The sequence below is a fragment of the Tripterygium wilfordii genome, chromosome 23 (assembly GCF_013401445.1).
Source record: "Tripterygium wilfordii isolate XIE 37 chromosome 23, ASM1340144v1, whole genome shotgun sequence".
Taxonomy (NCBI): Eukaryota; Viridiplantae; Streptophyta; class Magnoliopsida; order Celastrales; family Celastraceae; genus Tripterygium; species Tripterygium wilfordii.
In genome coordinates this window covers 3489821-3505437 of record NC_052254.1, presented here as the reverse complement: position 1 = coordinate 3505437, position 15617 = coordinate 3489821, and the positions used below count along the sequence as shown (strand labels likewise).

The window sequence follows — 15617 nt, the reverse complement described above, 5'->3', positions numbered from 1 at the left end:
ACGTGCAGACTATTGGGCCGAGCCCTATTTTAAAACTCAATTTAAGCCCAACTCAAATTCTAGACGGTTAAACTCAATTTAGCCCTAATTTCCTCCTTTTGTATTTACTCTGATCAAACAGAGAGACAGAAGATGCATAAAAGGAACGAAATCTGTAGAAACTTTCAGAGTGGCAGGTACCTTGTCGTCTTCTTCTTAAGCTCAATCTTTTATCTTCCATTCATTCTACTGAGAGAGCAGAGGAAATTCAAGTTCTAAGAATTCCCTTCGAGAAAAACTTGTTCGTGTTTGCTTTTCAATTTTATTGATTTCCTCTTCCAGCTGTCGATATGGTGACCGCTGCAAGTTTCTTCATGCGACGCCGAACCAGCAACAGCCAAAAGCTAATGCCTTTGGATTTGGTCAACCTCAGCAACAGCAACAGCAACAGCAGCGGCAGAATCCCAATCCTTTTGGGTTTGGTGTTCAGAATAGTTCTCAGTCAAGAGGGGCCACCAATTTTGGGAATAAACAGACCCAAGTCAAGGTTATTCTTCTCTCTTTCCTCAATTTGTTCAGTTTGAGAAAGCCGTGTCTTTATTTGTTAGAAACTCTTAAGGGTTATCAAATTTTGAGGTCTCTACTGTACTTAATTCTTGTGGTTTGATCATCATAGTGTTATTTGTTTTTGTGGCCAGCCATTTCAAAATAAATGGATCCGTGACGACCCTCGATCACAACAACAAGCTGAGAAGAAGCCCGAGGCCCCGGATCATAAGTATGTACTACTTGATAAATGAGTGTAGTTCTTGAATTCTTTGTGTTTGTAACTTTACAGCTTCATTTGCATCAATGTTAGAACATATGTGATAGTGTAGAATAATGTATGTAGTATAGGTGCACAGATCCTGACTCATGCAAGCGGATAATTGTTGAAGATCTTGAGCGTGAGAGACCACTCTGGAATCTTACATGCTACAGCCACAGGAAGAAGTGAGTTTTACTAAGTGCTTTACTCCCAGTATTTTTAGTTTTGAATGATTCAGGATGTGGGTTTCACGCACTGCTGTAAATAATTTGATATGTGGCGGAAAACAGTAATTTGGTAGGGGTGGATTGTGGATGACAAAAAAAAGTTATGATTGATATTTTTTAGTTGCTATCTACAACACTAAAAATTAGTCCCAGCCTCTCAGGATATTGCACTGTAAAATAAGGTTTTCTGCCCTGTGCTTATTATCTATCTAATACAGTTGCATGTCCTTGTTCAGCTATTGGATTCTATTTTTCCAAGCTCTTCTTTCCTTATAAGTAATCGGGCCCTCTTTTTTACATGTGATTTGTTGGCCGATGAAATAGTCATGGAACAGATATTTCAAAATTAATTAATGTTAGAGAGGATAAGGAATGGCTTGATTTCACCATGAATCATATGCAAAAGATTTAGTTGCTCTGTAAGTAATTTGTGAGCTGCCTTGTTAGGTATTATGTTCTTTTTGGTTTGTGATCGGTTTTATAGAAGTTTCCAGTATGTGTCCATTGAGTGTTGCACTCTTTTAAGAGCTATTACGAGCGTAATTTGGTTTGTGATAAACAGTTACCTTTTCTTTTATTGCAAAAGAATCTTTATTCATGGCCAATAAGGATGAAGCCCAAGGGAGAAAGATACAGTAAAAGCAGTTAAAATGCCTACGGAAAGAGTATATATATAGTTAAGGTGACATATTGTGGCAGAGAGGGGGTAGAACTCATGACCTCAAGAGGTCAGACTTCAGAGATGTAGGCATTGCCACTGGATCAGTGGGCTTTTCCTTAGAGAAAGAAAAAAATTTAAATGCTCACAATGCTAATTGTGCCTAGAAAGAAGTCAAAAACTTTTGAAAGTGAAAACTTGCTAGTAGAGAGACAATCATCTATAAAAAGATCTACATCAGTTTCCTCGTGTGAAGATTCTTTTGTTTCTCTCTAACCAAATTAATCAACACATGATCGTTGGTACACTGTGTAGGACCTCCCTTTTTGACTTGTCTCTACAAACAAGACTCACACAGCAAATGATGAAGCTAAATCATTACTGATTGCCACTTGATGCCAACAATATTCAAGATTGTTGACCACACAGATGCAGTATGTGTGATAAACAGTTAAATTTAGGGAAAAAAACCATTGGATGTTGGATAGACCAGAAATTGTGTTGTGCATTCATGTTTTTATTTGAAACTGTAGCGACTCAACTAAATAATGTTTTCGGCACTTCACTCTACTGGCCAATCTGGAATCAGTTGCCACCAAACCAAGTTCTGTATTGCTATGCTTCAATGTTTGTGTGCGTGCTATAATGGCTCTCCAAAGCAATCAATAAAAAATATATTTTTGTTGACATGTGGTTGGTTGGATATCATATTTTCCTCCATGTCACAACAAAAAGTATACAACATCTGCTCCTTTTTTGTCACATAGGAATGATTTATATGCTAAAACATATTCTGATCATGAGGTCTTTCATTTGCAGCGGTCCTTGTGATATTTCTGGAGATATTAGCATCGAAGAATTTAGGTCAGCGGCATACAACGATGCCAAGAATGGGTTGAATTTGCAGTCAATTGTAAGAAAAATTGTGATTTGGTCTTTGGAATTTTATGGTTGAGTGCTCCAAAATGCTTGTACGTGTTAACATGATGTTTGTCGGCGATTGTACTCTAGCTTGTGCATTTTTGTCTCAGACTCTCAGTTATCTTACCTTTCTGGGGGAAATGTTAAGAGTATTTTTTTTCTCAAACTTCATGCTCACTAACTGCATTAAATAATAGGGTTAGGCTGGAGTCAGTATAATATAACATGATGGTTGGAATGCAAACTATTCTGTCACTTCAAATTGATGGAAAAACAATAGAAACAATATAATCACATGCAACTTATCTAACTTCCCGGAAAAAGTAGCGGTAAATAAAAAAAATTCGAAAGAGGTTACTTTAAATACCCTTCTAAAGAAAGGATTGTGTCGTTTTCTATTTTTATTTTCTGGGTGTTTACTGAAGAAAGTATTGCGTCAAAAGCTTCTTGATCTTTCCAACTACGGGCTGTCATAAAATGTGCCAGCATTTTATCTCTGGTTTTTGTGAAAAAGGATTGAAATTGAACTTGTGATCTATATGTTGCACCCTTGCAATTCTACCACTGGGCCACATAGTCTGCGTACATTTTTTATGTCCCTGACCTTGACCCTGCCCACTGTAGGAGCTTTGTGTACAGGAGTAGTTTACCATTTATAGGAAAGCAACAAAAAATTTCTTCCATGTGTTGCTTGGTATCTAGCCCGATATAACACAAATATGTGCATAGGGTAAGTAAAACATTCATGCATACATATTCAAAGTTTTGCAATATGGAACTCTGGTTAGATTTTGTGGTAATATTCTCCAACAGTCATTTTGAACTATAAGTGGTAACAAGTTCTTCTGTTCTATGCACGAGCTCCTTTCCTTTTTTGTTCTTTCAGAATTTAAGAGTTCGTAATGATGTTGATCATGTAGTTTTATTTGAAGTATATTAAATGCCGGAGTGAATCTCTTTATTGAGAAACTAACCAATGTGCCCACGGCCTAATTCAGGTTGAGAGAGAGAGGAATTTACTCACTTCCAAGTTAAGTGAGTTTGAGAGCCTTCGTTGTAACCCATATGTAGTAGTGCCCCAGATCTCTGATCGTGGCAGCCAGGGTCCATTTCATGGGACCAGTTTAAATGCATTTTCTCCATCTGCTCAAAATACTCCTTCAGTTTCCAATTTCGGTCAGCTTGGTGCATCACTTAACGCGGGGTTTGGAACACGGTGAGAATAACTGTTAGCTTTCGAATCTTGTTTGATCATTTGCCTTAAAAGTAGTAGCACATGTTATATCTTAAGATTTTGTGTCTATAGGATTTCCTTTTCAACTATTATAACCGGCTGAGAGTTTCTTTCCCTGTTATTTCTTTTCAGGCCACCTTCACCATCAAACAATGCCTTTGGGCAGCAAAGTTCCTTTCCAAACTCCAGCCAGACTTCTGGCGCATTTGGAACAAATAGTTTTCGTTTTGGAACAGCTGGTACATTTGTGAGGATTCTGTCTTTATTGATGCTCATTGTACATGTATTAATGTTACCTGCTGATGATTTGTCACATGATAGGTTCATTTGGCAGCAACCTTCCTGCCCATACGTTTGGAAGTTCATTGACCGCCAATGTTGCAGGCTTCAGCAACAACAGTTCAGTTAATGGCCAGGGTAACCTGTTTTCTGTTTCAAAAGTGTCGGAGAATCCTAACGAGCACATCAATTCAGGCGGCCCTAACTCAGCTTCTAATGTGGTCAGCCTGGCAACTACAGACATTCAATCCATGTAAGTTTGTGGAGTAACCATGGACCTCATTTGAATTAGTTTGATTAGTTGTTCTGGTAGGAAATTCTAAAGTTATTATCTGTTCTTTGATAATTATCTTTTGACTTTGTGGATAGAAATGAAAGATCTAGATGATGAATCTGCAAACTCTATTTTTATTTTGAAATAGCCGTCTTTTTCTGGGTGTTAAGATTTCATTTATGATTAAATTCTTTGATTCTAGGTCATATCTTGATTCTTTGATCCTTGAGGACCTTCAGTTCTTAATTAATTGCTCCTATTTGCCACTTTGTTGGTAGATCAGTCTCATCGGTGTAAGAATTAGAAAATCCTCATCTCAAGGTCCCAGCTTGAAGCGACTACTTCCTAAGAAGATTCATAAAGAGAAAGAATTGCTTCTCTTTAACTTGCAATACTAGAAATTAAGACAGAAAGGAAAAAAAAAACATATAAATGTCTATGCGTTAAAACTTTGAATGCTAATTAGTATGTATTTCTTGTATCACATCGTTCAGGAACAAATTGCAGACAGAGATTGTTTCTGGGGACACTGGTATTTGGTTGAAAGAAAAATGGAATCCTGGAGAGGTAAAATTTTGTTTGAGCCGAATTCTACTGATATCATATACAACTAGATTCTAGCTCTAGTGTGTTATAGAAATGTGGCGAAGAATATTTCATTATTACAATTAATTGTTGCTGCGTTTTGCCTATATTCTGCATTTGTTTCTCAGATTCCAGAAGATGCTCCTCCGCAGGCATTTATTTCTTAGTAGTACCTTGGCAGTCACATATACTAAACAGAAAAAGGCGCACTACTTTGTCATTTGCGACATTGATGAGCATTCTTAATCAAAAGGAGAGCACAAAGGTTGGAACTGGGATTCCACAAGGTCAAGAAGAATGCTAATCTGTGCTGTGTCAAGATCTACACTTTGTTTTGGATTGTTTAGGCATTTTACTGAACTGAAGCCTGTCTGTTTACTAGTATTCGCCAATTTTACTTGGAAAAGTGAGTAAACAACTCTTCATGTGGTTACTTTCTGTTAACTAATTGTGGGTAACAACAAAAGAATATTTTTGATTGCAGAGGGAGGAAACGTCATCGACTACTTCTTGATGTCAATTCTTTTTTGTCCTCCCTTTGCTTCCTCCAGTGGTTTGTACTGTGCGTGCTGCTTAACAGCAAATTCAGCATGGCCAGTCAAAAAGCAGTAGAACTAACCATTTGATACTAGAAGTTGCGATATATCATGAGCTCTCATGGCATTTGCAAGTTAAGGGGTCTCGTTCTAACCACTTTGTTAAAGATGAACCAACCCACCAACAGGCTAACCACATTGTTCAAATAAGAAAAGACCACATGTCAACCAAATGTTTTAGCTATTAAATAATCCGTCGTTGCAGTCGCAAAGAACCCCCCAAGAAAAACTGGGAACAAACAACAGAAGTAGTGACATTGCAAGACTCTGGTCATGACCATTTCTGCTAAAAGCATGGCAATATGAATCAACGGGTAGGGGAGGAAGCTAAAAAGGTACTGACAATTTTAGTCAAACAGATTATCAATAACATCATCATGAGAAATTTAACAGGGGATACAAACACTTAATGCACTACAAGCTCAATGCGATGTAAGAACCGCGACAATTGTAAGACAATACAAAGGAAAAAACAAAAGAAAAATAGATGTCATCTACACACACACACAAAAAGGAAAAGCCAAAAAGAGATGCTAGTAAACCAGATCCTCATCCTTTGAATGAAAATGGTAAAAAAAAAAGATTTACAAAATATTGTATCAACATTTAAACTATCATTGGGGAACACTATAATAGAACGCAACAGCAGGCTTCAAGAAACTTTTCCGTAAAAGGCTTTTCTTCTTACCATAGGCTAGCCAACAGATAGATTGTAGACCTAAAATTACCTAATGAAATTTCGAGATTGCACATGCCCCCATATATGCAGCCGGAGATAGATGAGGAAGCAGTGTAAAAAATGCACCAAGCATGAACTTGACACCACTGGCAGTCATCACAAACTTCTACGAACAAACCTGAAAGTCAGTTGTCTCAGTAGATCTTAACGTGGATGAATGTATTATGCGTTCAACATACAAATGAGCAAGGCTTCCTGGGGCTTAAACTAGTGTCCATGTTATAAGTGACTAATCAGGTGAATAGGTAGTCATGAGGATTGACACATTAGTAATAAAGTATGCACAGGAAGATTTGGAAAAAATCGTGCAGTGTGTGTGAGGTTATAACCTAGGTGCAAACAAATTGTAAACAGGAACTGTTTTTTGGGTAAAATTTTATTTTCGGATGGTATCATGGAGGACTTACTCAAGTCCAGTAAAAATTTTATTTTGGCCTTTTGACCCCATATTGAAGGGTGGATCTTGATTGAGACTGCATTAGAGAAGCTCTCACGAGTCAAGATCCATTTTCTTGATCATCCATCTCCTCAAGAATTACATATTTTGCAGCCATGTTTGTTGAGGGAGAAACCACCATGTCGTCTTCACTAGTTTGACCGTTTTGCAGCTTTTGGTATCTGAAAACAAATTAGTTAAAAAAATGCATATTAGTTAAACAAATTAGTTAAAAGAACTTCGAGAATTCATGGAGGAGATAGTTAAACAGAAGACCTAAGAAGACATGGCTAAAAGTAACTAAAAAAACATGAATCCTATAGGAGTTATTGAGAGTATGCCCTTAGATAGGAATGAATGCCGATAAAGAATTCACGTAGTGGAATCACATTGATTTTTCTTATGGATTCATGCAGTAAATCCGAAAAAGTTTTGGACAAGACTCAGATGATGATGGTGATAAGTGACAGAAATTTGTGTTAAATGGTCTTTTAGCTATTACTTGAGTTGTGATGTCTATTCATCGTTCTAGAATCAGCAACACTGTAAATTCCATTATAGTCTAAGATGTTGGTTGGCCAAATGGGATGGTGGGAAGCGCACAATTTAATTGCAAGGAGGGTTGTGCTTACTCATGTTCTCTATGACACATTAAGCCGGAAAGACATAGGAACGCTTTTAAGGAGTCGAGACACTTATCGCCGAGATCAATAATGGATATTTTTACTACCCTCCCAGATTTTTTTAATAGGTAAGTTTGGGTGTGGGGAAGATTTGAACTCACGACACAAGGGTCAAAATGCACATTGTTTTCTTAGAATGTTGAACCTCTCAAACATAATACACATTGGACTTCTCGCAACAAAGTAAACCCAGGCTAAGCACAGTAATTTCTACAGTCTAACAAAGACTTCTAAATTTGAAAATTGGTTAAAATCGTAACGAGATGCCCAAGCAATGAAGTGTACATGAGGTATTTGATAAAAATGTAACTCAAGTACACGATGGAGAGAAAGGAGGTGACAATATCCTCATGAAATTTTTGGCATACCCAAAGAATTATGTAGAGTCTGAAAAAACAAATGAGTTCTTAATAGCATAACCTTGACATAAACTGTTCACAGAAGTACCAGGTACCCAACATCCAGGAAAAAAGGGAATACTCTCAACTGGAAATGAAGTAAAGACATTTAAAAATTCACATTATCCAAAGCAACAATAAAGCTATTTTACCGAACTTGACAGCCTACACATCTAGCCTACACTGTAAACTCTTAAAACCATAGAGAAAAGACCTTGTGATATCAGAAACTTATATTGACAGGTAACTTACTTGTACCAATTGAATAGACTGACGCCCACCATGATTATGAAGAGACCAAACCCTTTCAACCAGGTAAATTTATCATGGAAGTAAAAAACCGCAACCTGAGTATGCATGACCAATAATCAGGAATCAGTAGTGGAACATACAATTGGTGGCAGTTAGTCCAATGTGCCAAACATGAACAGTACAGAATGAACACACCAATTAACATACATCAATTTAACACCAATTTCACGATGTATCCACATCAAAGTTTGGGGGCGGATCAACTGTAAATTAAGTGAATCTTCACAATTCAAAATTTTGGTGAATTGATTCATACAATTCGATTCGATTTAACAACCTTGGCAGTATTATATTTCCATATTAAAACAAAGAGATGCAGAAGTAATTAACAAAAATGAATTAGATCCAAGTATACAACTATATCAAGAATTGATAGATCATAATTGGTGGGAGCTACTGTTTATCCTAAAATCCTATACCGTTAGGAACACTGAATCTTTTATATTCAACATTTACTCTTAACAATTGGAAAGAACAATTTTCAAATGGGTGCAGAGCAATTTTTAGACAAGTGCAGTCTACTTTACAATGTTCCCGAGTCCAATATTTTTTTCTCTGCCATTTGAGTGCGGCAGGATGAAATAGACTGGCCAAAAAAGAAATCCACATTAAGTGCTGTTAGATTTTTAGGATCTTAGGGTTAGTCCCAAATTATTCAGCCTTCATACATGGATTTATAACACAATTGATAGTAGCCCAATCTCACTCAAAAGCATAAGTTTGGGACTTTGGGTTCGTCAATTGTGTTGTAAAGTGTAAACCACTCTCATTTCTAACATCTTTTCAATGTGGGATTCTTTTGGGGGTCTTCTCCAACAAGGGTCATCATGTATAGGTTCCATATAAGACGAACAAGATGATATAAAGAACGGAATATTGAATATACCAATATGGTGACTGCCTCCTTGACGACACCAGCTATGGTGACTGTGACGGCACTAGTAATTGAAACAAGTATATATTCTGTCAAAACCTGTGACATTAGTAAGTCAATTATCAAACAAGAAGACCAAAGAAGATAAGTCGTAAAATTCTGAAATCACAGCATGGGATGTGCCACGATGTAGTTTATCAAGTAAAACTTCATAATATTCAAAAACAAATCGGCCCACTTTCCAAAGGGGAAAATAAGTCAACAACAACATAAAAATATCAATAATGCCATCGATAAACAACAATAATTGGCAATAAATTCAATCAGAAGTGATACCATGAAGAATGCCAGGCTTCCACCAAAAAGCATTAGCAAGCAACTTCGAATTATATGCCAGGAATTATCAAAGTAACTACTTGTTTTGAAGTCGTCCCAGGGATCCAGTATAAGAGAGAGAAGAAAAGTCGCCAATGCCATCACTGGGGTTACATGGCTCATCAACGTGAGAGGATTTTTTAAGCCTGAAAAAGAGACGAAAAGAAGCATATTCATGTATAACATAATATTGTACAAAACTGGCCCAAAAAACAATGGTCATATAAATTTCTTATTAAGCTATAACATTAGTATGACAATAGCAATGGACAATATAGACTATGTTGGGCAAAAACTACATGATTGTTTAGATGCTATATTGTCTACTTGATAATGAATTAATGTTGCCCTCCTACTAAAACAATTTTAATGAATGAGCTTATTTACAAGCTTAGGAACAATCAAACAAGTAATATAAATCGCCAAAAACAAACTTTTTTATTGAGCTTGGTAGAAATATCACTAATACTCTATTTAAAAACTCGTTAATTAGCTCGAGAATCACATTACTACCTTTATTCACCTCAGAACCAATTCTTAGTAGTGTTATCGAAAGGAAAAAACACTCCAGCAATAGTAGAGTTCATAAACTCAATTAGCAAGAAATCAGAAACGAAAGTCGAAGACTAGCACCTACCATAGACTTCTTTCTTTATGTTGATTTAGAAATCGCCATGTTGCACCACATCCGAAACAAAGTTCCAAACGAACAACATGGTGTTAGAAAATATCTTGTTAAGCTTCAGGAATAAAATAATGTTACAAATAAACAAGATGTTGTCTAAAAGACCAACAAAGCATACCTGCAGAAGAATTTGCGTCATGGACCAGCGAAACCCAGACATAACAGCAGCAAGCATAACAAAAACAAATCCCCAAAACTCAAATTCTGTCTCCTTTGCAACTGTTATAAAAAAATAGCTAGTAAAAGGTTCCCTGGATATTAAAAATGCAGGAAACTGAAATTATGCTTAACTAAGTTGCATCACAACCACCAACAGTGGCAGTAGCAATTCCACTAAAAGTTAGACACATACAAAAATCCCCAACACAGAATTCTATTCGGACACTAAGAGGGAACTCCGACTCTCTGAATAAAATAAGGTTCTAAAAATTGCCCATTTAGCAGTCAACCTTTCCTTGAAGAAAATGAGCCAAAAGGCATAACAACTGACTCTGTAACTCCATCTCACACAGCTACAATAATTATAGGGCTCTAGGAATTATTCCAATGAAAAACATCCAAGTGATATGCTAGATAGGCATCTTTGACTTCAGCAAAATAATGCTGAGTAGAAAATCTTTATTCAAAGATCCACAAAACCCAAACCAAGAAGCAAAACCTACTCCAAAGATCACCAACTCAAAAGGGACAGTTTCAAAAACATCCCAAACTCTCCTAATCCCCTCTGCTGCCTCTTGCCAGGAGGAGGAGACGGTAAACTATATTGTTCTACATTCCAAATGGATGAATGCACATTGAATTTTGGCTAAACGTATAATCATCATTCTTTATGTGGCAGTGAATGAAATGGAGCTTGCTACTTAGGAGTACAATGAAGTAGCAAGATTGGAAAAAGGAATTAAGGCTTCTACTTTTTTGGCCATTTGTTGCCTAGTTTAAAAGAGACAGCACTGATTCTGGATGTTAAAGGATAGATATATCCCTTGGCAGCTTTTGTGAATTAATAAATTTGTGCTTTTCCAGTAACAAAAACCAACAGCACTTATCAGGCAAAAAACAACAGCAAGTGAACATCCAATGCCACCATTAGCCATTGATTGTCGGGTGCCCCAAACTCAGCTCGAACAGCCTATCTCCAAGAACTTGAGTCTATCTCATCATCTTAGCCCCAAGCATCCAGAACCAATTTCCTAATAATTCTTGAATAACAGTACATAAAAACTTCACCAGCATTCTTCCAAAGTGTATCAGGGTACGAATATCATACTCTGAGCAATAGTTAAACTATCTCCCATGCCTCCCAACAAAAAACTCTCTGTACCGCCTCTATTTGTAACCACAGAAGAAACAACATACACAAACAAAAAACAACTAGGCAAGCACAACAAAGTACTCCTAATATCCTTCAAGAAAGCACACAACAAAATCTACTACATGTAACCAAACAAGCACATCTTAACACATAGTTCTGTTAATTTAGCAAGCATATATTAATCAGTCTTAAGTTCTTCATATAGGCCCACTTCTAAGCCACTGAAAACCGCAAAGGACCCAAGTGCCCGAATTTGACCCCACAATGTACCTTCGAAGACAAAGTCAACCAAGAAACTGTAAATTACTGAATTTACAGAGTGCAGAAGTATTGGAAAACAAAAGGACATGCCACAACACAATTCTTACTAACCGGCCCCTACTTTTACACACTTACACTTTTTAATGAACAGCTTAATGTTACGCAGCTATCAATAATTTGCGACAAAAGCATCTTATCGACTAAACAGGATGTTTATTTCCACAATTGATCCTACAAAAGGAAGATGCAAATTCTAATTGGAAAAGCGTAACTGCCATTTGGAATGATTGATAAAAGAAAATAAAAACATACCTACTAACCTGTTCAATAGAATCCATACAGGATGAACATTACATTTTCCACAATTAACGGCAAAAAAGAAAGATGCAAACGATAATTGGAAAAGCCTTGTGGCTATTTGGAATGATTGATAAAAAAAAATATACCTACTAACCTGTCAATAGGATCCCAACAGAGATAACAAAGATGATACCCAAAAGTTTAACACTTGGAGTCTCCAACCTTCAAAATAAAAAATAAAAGAAGTGCTAAGAAACTAGGAGGATGCCATTCCGAAGAGCATACAATGAATTCGCATCAAAAAATAACACAAAGACTAAGCTAAAAGGGTGGAATAATAGGTTTAGGAAAAAAAATCTCGTGCACAAGGTATCAACGGTGGGCGGGGTCGGGGACATACAAGATTTACGCAAAACTTACCCCCACATAATATGTGGCGAGGCCGTTTCCAGTAATTGAACATGTGACCTCTAGGCGGATAACATAAGGACACCTTATAGACAACATTTCACAAAAACCAAACATCAAACTAGAATGGCTTAATCAAAACTTAGAAACAAAAACTTGTAGCTAAGAAGTCAACAAATGCACCAAATGAAGGGTGGGAAATGGTTCTCAATGGCATAGCTATTCGGTAAGAACAGAGTGAACTTTGTTACATTGACTGACCATCCAAAACATAAAAAGAAGATTCCCTGTTGTTAAGACTTCGTTATTCCTCTTAATCCAAAACGGAGAGATGTTGGACTATAAACTTGGTATGAACAATTGAACATATGTACTCATCTTCCCTGTTTTATTATCTTTATGATAGAACCATTACAACCAGTGAGAAGAAAAAATGAGAACCAAAAAAGTTATGTGAGGAAAACTAGAGTACAAGGAAAACACATGCACATAAGAAATACATCAAGCCTTCCAAGCAAAGGAATAGAATTCGAAAAAGGATACAATTTCATATATTTAGAGATAAATAAAATCACCTGAATGCAAAAGCAAATAGAAGGAGAAATATAGGAGATGCAGATTTGCACTGCAAGTAATCAAACAATATTTGAAGTCAATAAGACAATGTAGCACATGTATAATTTCTCAAATCATGTAAACAAAGATTTAAAAGGGCAAAAGAAGATTTATCGACTTGTGAACATAAAAGATATTGTTGACGTGAACATAACTGACCATTGTGGCAAATGTCACAGAGATAAAGACAAGGGATGCATTACTCAAGTTGATATCCAGTGCTGTTCCAAGAGCTGTTGGTACAACTGTAAAAGCAAAGTCCATCTGTAGCATTAGTTAATAGAAAAGTCAATAATAAAAGTTAGATATCCAAAGCTAAAGAATTAAGAATTGATGGACCATCTCTAGCTTCTCTGCCCTTGGTCAAGGAGGGTTTGGTCCACTGCAATTTGTCTCATGGGCCTAAACTGAATAAGCAGTTCAAGGTTGACTCAGAATTGCTATCTTGGAGTTGTTTGACCAAAGATGAGATAAAATTGAAGAATATCCTGTTGATTCCTATGTCCATCATGTGGTTAATTTGGAACGAGAGAAATTACAGGATAATTTATTCCAAGGAGATCATCTTATATCTCTTTTCTTATCCTATCACTTTTTTATGTTGCCACTAGCCAAACATCTACACAATATTCATTTTTTTGATATGTTCACTTTTTGAGTATATTCTCCCTTAACAACACTACATTCTGTAACCTACATCATTGATGAGCATAGGGCAAATCCAAGATGCAACAAATTTAATAAACTAGTTAACTAATGTTTCAAACCAGGGGATTGTAATGATGCAAGAGTTCAATGGACCTTGAACATAACTCGTTTTCATAAAAGGATGAAACACATTGCTTAAGAAAAGAGAAGAAATGCCAAAACAGAAAACTATAGTCTATGGCAACGTAAACTGTACAAAAATAATGGACCATAATCATCCTCTTTTACTATGTTTATTCCTATATACTGCCAAAGTTACTAGTGTGCATTTGTTTTCACAGTTACTGTACTTCCTAGAATATTAGAAACTAGAATCTTACTTATTTTTCTAACTCTTGAAAAAAAAAATGATGTGCACAGAATGAATTAAGACAACAAACAAATATAGAATTTCCATTTTTTTTTTTAATTCATGCAATTTAATATAATCATTTAGTTAAGAACTTACATTTATATTAAGAGAAATTATACTCTTGTTGACCGTATATATATAACCCAAGTGTAGGCATATGTTTTAGATGTAAAGTATAATTTAACTGAATGTATATATGCAAGTGTAGGCATATGTTTTTGATGTAAAGTATAATTTAACTGAATGTATATAATGCAAGTGTAGGCATATGTTTTAGATGTAAATATTAGAACTTTTACTTTCTTTTCACTCCTAAAAAAGCGCATTTTAACTCTTGATAGTTGATACATGAAAAAGAAGAAAATCTTAATAGAAAGCATAATTCCGCTGTGTGTTTTATCCTTTAGCTAATGGTTTTATTCTAGTTTTCTAATTCTTTATATATCTTCGAAAAATATATTATCCATAACTGCATATTTAAACTGTGGATTTACAAAACTATAGAGATTATTCACACATGTAAAGGTAAAAATGAGAAGGAGTTGTGAGAATTCATTTGAAAAAATTATGACAAAAATTTATACACAAGATAAAGCAACAAAGAACATGAACGCAATCTGTTTACCTTTCGTAAAGTAATCCCTCCATGACATAGGAACTGCAGGTTGGAATCTATGGGACCAAAACCATGTGATTCCAGTAGACAAAACGGCTTGCATTACAAAGTGTACAGTATTCATCATTAATGGAGCTGGAAATTTCCCCAAATCATCCCCTAACAAAGTTTTATTATACCTAGACAAACAAGAAGATCGTTAGAGGGAGAAAATTAGTTCGATCTGCAAAGATGGATAAATAGAAGGAAGCAAGATCGAGAATAGAATAAACTTACAAGGTCAAAAATGTGCTGAACGCGTACCATACAAGTATAAAGAACAAAGTCTTCAAAATGTCAGCAGTGGATACAGAATTCTTGGATCTAGGAGGCACTGATTCGTGATTACCGAACGAATTAGATCCATCATCGCCAGAATGCGAGAATTCTGTCGCCTCAGAAGACCCATCGGCAATTTCAAAAGGATGATACTTGTTTCCGTTTCCCTCACCTTGTACTGAAACATCATCATCCATGGTCGTTGTTCCCCTCGCTCAGGAGCTCGCTCTATTTTGCAAAGTGCTATAGCTACCGGTGTCTGTAAACCCGCCACCAACCAACAACGAGTCTACGATGAAGTGAACCGACCTGAAGCCCGTGTTGGGGGAGGAGGGAGATCGCGCTTTTGGTATAGAATATAGATCTGATGTTATTGCAGGGGACTAGTAACCTTTGCAGCTGAAATTGATTTTGTAACTACTTCGCATGTAGGAAGGAGCCTGATTGGTTGGTTATAGCCTATAGTTGAAATATTTTTTTTCTCATTTTTTGGCATAAATTTAACTATTATAGTTGGTTGTACCGCACTATAAGGTTGGTTGTGGATGATTATTTTGATTTTTGATCAATTTCTAAGTAAATTTTGTTGAAAATAATAGAAATCGATTGGTCAATTTAGTTTCCATTAATTTTTTTTTAAAAACCTCTACCTGCATGGGCAATA

The 15617-nt window shown here is 36.1% G+C and overlaps 2 protein-coding genes across 8 annotated transcripts; one reads left to right on the top strand and one right to left on the bottom strand.

Annotated features, from left to right (window-relative positions):
• Positions 1–51: 51 nt before the first annotated feature.
• Positions 52–5633, top strand: LOC119993376 (zinc finger CCCH domain-containing protein 16). Of its 4 annotated transcripts, none has more exons than XR_005466530.1 (11): positions 52–176; positions 322–526; positions 678–757; positions 877–972; positions 2492–2585; positions 3592–3809; positions 3960–4066; positions 4149–4359; positions 4875–4947; positions 5094–5371; positions 5450–5633. XR_005466530.1 is itself a non-coding variant. In XM_038840500.1 (10 exons), the coding sequence occupies exons 1-10, from the start codon at positions 133–135 to the stop codon at positions 5130–5132; spliced, it is 1167 nt and encodes a 388-aa protein (XP_038696428.1). In that variant the 5' UTR covers positions 52–132; the 3' UTR covers positions 5133–5485. The 4 variants fall into 4 exon arrangements, 2 of the variants coding, with proteins under 2 accessions (XP_038696428.1, XP_038696429.1); XR_005466531.1 differs by adding an exon at positions 4583–4701 and having other exon boundaries at positions 5094–5485; XM_038840500.1 differs by having other exon boundaries at positions 5094–5485.
• A 273-nt stretch (positions 5634–5906) lies between these two features.
• LOC119993375 (probable sugar phosphate/phosphate translocator At1g06470) lies at positions 5907–15353 on the bottom strand. Of its 4 annotated transcripts, none has more exons than XR_005466528.1 (12): positions 14912–15353; positions 14645–14814; positions 13119–13204; positions 12920–12969; positions 12091–12158; positions 10182–10282; positions 10016–10028; positions 9340–9524; positions 9016–9102; positions 8070–8164; positions 6708–6918; positions 5907–6406 (listed from the first exon to the last, which is right to left on the bottom strand). XR_005466528.1 is itself a non-coding variant. In XM_038840499.1 (11 exons), exons 1-11 carry the CDS (start codon positions 15148–15150, stop codon positions 6798–6800), a joined length of 1215 nt encoding a protein of 404 aa, XP_038696427.1. In that variant the 5' UTR covers positions 15151–15353; the 3' UTR covers positions 5907–6797. The 4 variants fall into 4 exon arrangements, 1 of the variants encoding a protein (XP_038696427.1); XR_005466529.1 differs by having other exon boundaries at positions 5907–6418; positions 14939–15353; XR_005466527.1 differs by having other exon boundaries at positions 5907–6418; positions 14912–15352.
• Between the last annotated feature and the right edge of the window lie 264 nt (positions 15354–15617).

What these genes read in the sequence shown, in the direction of transcription:
- LOC119993376 (XM_038840500.1), top strand. Translation starts at nt 133, where the DNA reads ATGCATAAAAGGAACGAAATCTGTAGAAACTTTCAGAGTGGCAG. An exon ending in TGCTACAGCCACAGGAAGAA is followed by an intron (nt 973 to 2,491) that starts GTGAGTTTTACT and finishes TTTCATTTGCAG; the next exon opens with CGGTCCTTGTGATATTTCTG. An exon ending in AACGCGGGGTTTGGAACACG is followed by an intron (nt 3,810 to 3,959) that starts GTGAGAATAACT and finishes ATTTCTTTTCAG; the next exon opens with GCCACCTTCACCATCAAACA.
- LOC119993375 (XM_038840499.1), bottom strand. Translation starts at nt 15,150, where the DNA reads ATGGATGATGATGTTTCAGTACAAGGTGAGGGAAACGGAAACAAGTAT. An exon ending in CTGTGACATTTGCCACAATG is followed by an intron (nt 12,970 to 13,118) that starts GTCAGTTATGTT and finishes GATTACTTGCAG; the next exon opens with TGCAAATCTGCATCTCCTAT. An exon ending in CTATTTGCTTTTGCATTCAG is followed by an intron (nt 12,159 to 12,919) that starts GTGATTTTATTT and finishes TTTATTTTGAAG; the next exon opens with GTTGGAGACTCCAAGTGTTA.